General features: G+C 44.0%; 1 protein-coding gene across 1 annotated transcript; it reads left to right on the top strand.

Moving 5' to 3' along the window:
• The first annotated feature begins 253 nt into the window (after positions 1-253).
• LOC306961745 (mRNA decay activator protein ZFP36) lies at positions 254-2,752 on the top strand. Its single transcript, XM_079554618.1, has 2 exons — positions 254-385; positions 699-2,752. The coding sequence occupies exons 1-2, from the start codon at positions 353-355 to the stop codon at positions 1,851-1,853; spliced, it is 1,188 nt and encodes a 395-aa protein (XP_079410744.1). The 5' UTR covers positions 254-352; the 3' UTR covers positions 1,854-2,752.
• Positions 2,753-3,111: the final 359 nt, after the last annotated feature.

Below are 3,111 nucleotides of genomic sequence, written 5' to 3'. Positions count from 1 at the left end.
GCCACTTTGCTTTCACATGCCTACAAAACTGAAACATTTCACACAGCTCGCTAAAAATACACACACACCGCGTCTTTTTCTTTCTTTTTTTTTCTTCTTTCCTCCCTCTTCTTGCTTCTTGAACGCCGCCCAGCTTGTGAGCTCACGCTGAAACTTGAAGCTATGGGTGTGTCATCCGGGAACATAGCGAGTGGAAAAACTCCTCCCCCAGTGGGAGTTTCTCTGGCTGTGAAGAGCAATAAAAAGAGCCACGCAGAGACTGAAGCTTTAACTTGACACAGGTATCAAACTCAGGATAGGAGCTGTGCCTGTTTGTTTGTTTATTTTTTCTTCTTGGTCCGGGGAAACAGCCATGTCCGATATGCTTGACGATATCATGACAAAGGTGAGCTTCAGTTTATTGTTTTCTGTGGGTGTTTTGGAAAAATGTGGCTTTGGAAAGTGTGAAAGGAGTAGTGTTGAGCAATCAGTACTCTTCTTGTTTACTCCTACTAATGTATTCATGTAGGAGGCACTGATACAGTGACTTACTACAACTACTACTATTACAACTACTACTATGACTACAATCTTATCATTTTGAGTTTTACACGTGTCATTTGTGGGTTTGTGATTAAATTGTGATATCAAGGTTTTTAAAGCAGTGATCAAAATCTACGTTTTTGCATCTTAGTGATACATCTAATTCTTTTTAACAGAATTTTCTTAACCTGGCCCTGGACGAAGCTTTTCCTCCAACACAATCTCATAACAAGGGCCGTCTGAACCGCTCGGCCTCCTTCTTTTCTCCCCCCTCACCTCCCGCGGCCCCCTGCCACAGCCTCAGCTCGGAGCACATTAACAATGACGACAGCAGCCCCTTCTGGCCCTCCAACATCTGGAGCCAGGCCCCGATATCCAAAGCCAAGCAGCCGCCCTTCAGGCCTGACCGCTCCATGAGCCTGACTGACAGCGGCAGCCTGCTGGCCTCGCTCAAGAGTCTGGAAGGTTTTCCCTCAGGGCTCACTACAACAGTGGCTCCACCACCTGGTTTTGCTCCTTCAGCCAATCTTCAAGCTCAAATCCAACCTTTGCTTTCCGCCAACCGTTACAAGACTGAACTGTGCCGTGGTTTCCAAGAAACTGGCAGTTGCAAATATGGCAACAAATGCCAGTTTGCCCATGGAGAAGCTGAGCTCCGTGGACTGTTCCGCCATCCTAAGTACAAAACCGAGCCCTGCAGAACCTTTTACAACTTTGGTTACTGCCCGTACGGCTCACGTTGCCACTTCATCCATGAGGAGAAGATTGGTGGCCTGACTAAACTGCAACGTCAGGCAGTTCAGACAAACAGCACCCAGAATCCTCGTCACCAGCTTCGCCAGAGTCTGAGCTTTGCTGGATTTCTGGCTTCTCGTGGCTCACCTCCACCTGCATTCCCCACTTCTTTCAATGACCCAAACCTGGTCTTCAGCCGCGCCCCCTCCGTCTCCCCTCCTCCTTCCGATCTGCTCTCTCCAGTTTTTAGCGATTCCTTTCAACGTGAACCTTCAGCATTCCAGTTTGGACCCCAGCTGACCCGCGCCAGTGCTGGTGACATCCACAACATTCCTCTAATCCTGGAACCAAAGGCCACACGCTGTGTGTGCGGCCATGGGAATAACCTGAGCAGCAGAGTGCCCAACATGGAGGAGCTGCTGCCAACTCCAGGGCCCTTGGGGAAACCTGCAGGTCTCCAGCGTTTCTCCTCCGAGGACTCCCTGGAGGACAGCTACAGCAGCAGCAGCGGAGGCTCCAGTGGATCTGAGTCTCCAACCTTCGACGCATCTGCCAAGAGGCTCATTGTCTTTGAGCGCCTGTCCCTGTCCGAATGAGGGAACATCTTTGAACTGACACTTGTGTCCTCACAAACACTTTAAGTACTTAATTTATCTAAAATGTCATAGACTTGCAGATGATTTTAGTACACAGTTATTAACAGACTCTATTTTTATACTTCATAAAGTGTGTAGCGCATAAGACCTTGGTTACGGTCTTCCATATGAATTAATGCAGCAGGTCTTGCCAGTTGAGTGGGGTTTGTTAACCTAAGACTGTACTGATCAAAGTGGCTTTATGGAAGTGATTATCAGAAACCTTTGTGCCTTACAGACTCATGCCTTTCACTCTCAGTGCCATGAGCAGTGTTTGATTCAGTAGCCTTAATTGCCTTAACCAGCCCTGACACGTGTCATTCATGCCATTTTATCTGTGTTATGCACTTTACAGCTAATTCAAATGGGACATACTGTCAAGTTTCCCTGTAGCATTCAACCAAAGCTTCAGACTTCTTCACTGCTCTGTGAGTGTGGGTGTGTCAGTGTGGTGTGTGAATGTGAGTGTGAAAGATGCATGTCTCCCTCTGACCTGGGGCGTAAGCAAATACTATCTACAGAACATGTGTGATCACATTTGTCATTCTGTCGTATATTGGCTTGTAGCACACCCCTATTTTATTGTGCCCTGTCTTTTTGACAACCCAGTTCAGGGTCACTGCAGTATTCCTTTTGGTTAATGGTTGCCTTGCAATGTTTAACTTAAAAATGTATTTATTATGATATTTATTTGTGTTTAAAGAAGAAATGTATTTTGTACGTTATTTATAGAGAAATATTAACATCTGTGAAATACCAATGTGAGTAAAAAAGCATTAAAAAGAGAATCCTATATATATTTTTAATTGTCTAAAAGGGACAAAATCATGTTCAGAATAAACAAAATGGATGCATCTAGATCTTTCTGAGTCTGTTTTATTCCTTATTTGGTTAAACTGATTCTGTATAAACAAATAAGCAATTTTCGGCTCTTTTTTGTACATCTGACATCTAACACCTTTATGAAAATCAGAACACCCATTACACAATAAACAAGCCGACTTTCTAAGAGAAAAATCCATTGCATATTGACAAAAAAGATTGTTCCAACAGTCCAATACATTTAGTTCAAGTATTTGAATATGAGAAATAAGGTGCAAGAAATAAACTAAAGTGATGTTTGTTTCAAAAGGCTGATTACAGACATCTATGACTGTTGATAATATTGATTCACCACAGCACTTTGAAGGGAGTTTCTAACATTTGCAAAGGATTATAG

Source organism: Gobius niger, assembly GCF_951799975.1.
Source record: "Gobius niger genome assembly, chromosome: 1".
Taxonomy (NCBI): Eukaryota; Metazoa; Chordata; class Actinopteri; order Gobiiformes; family Gobiidae; genus Gobius; species Gobius niger.
Note: the sequence above shows the minus strand (reverse complement) of the source record. Positions and strands in the feature narration are given on the sequence as shown.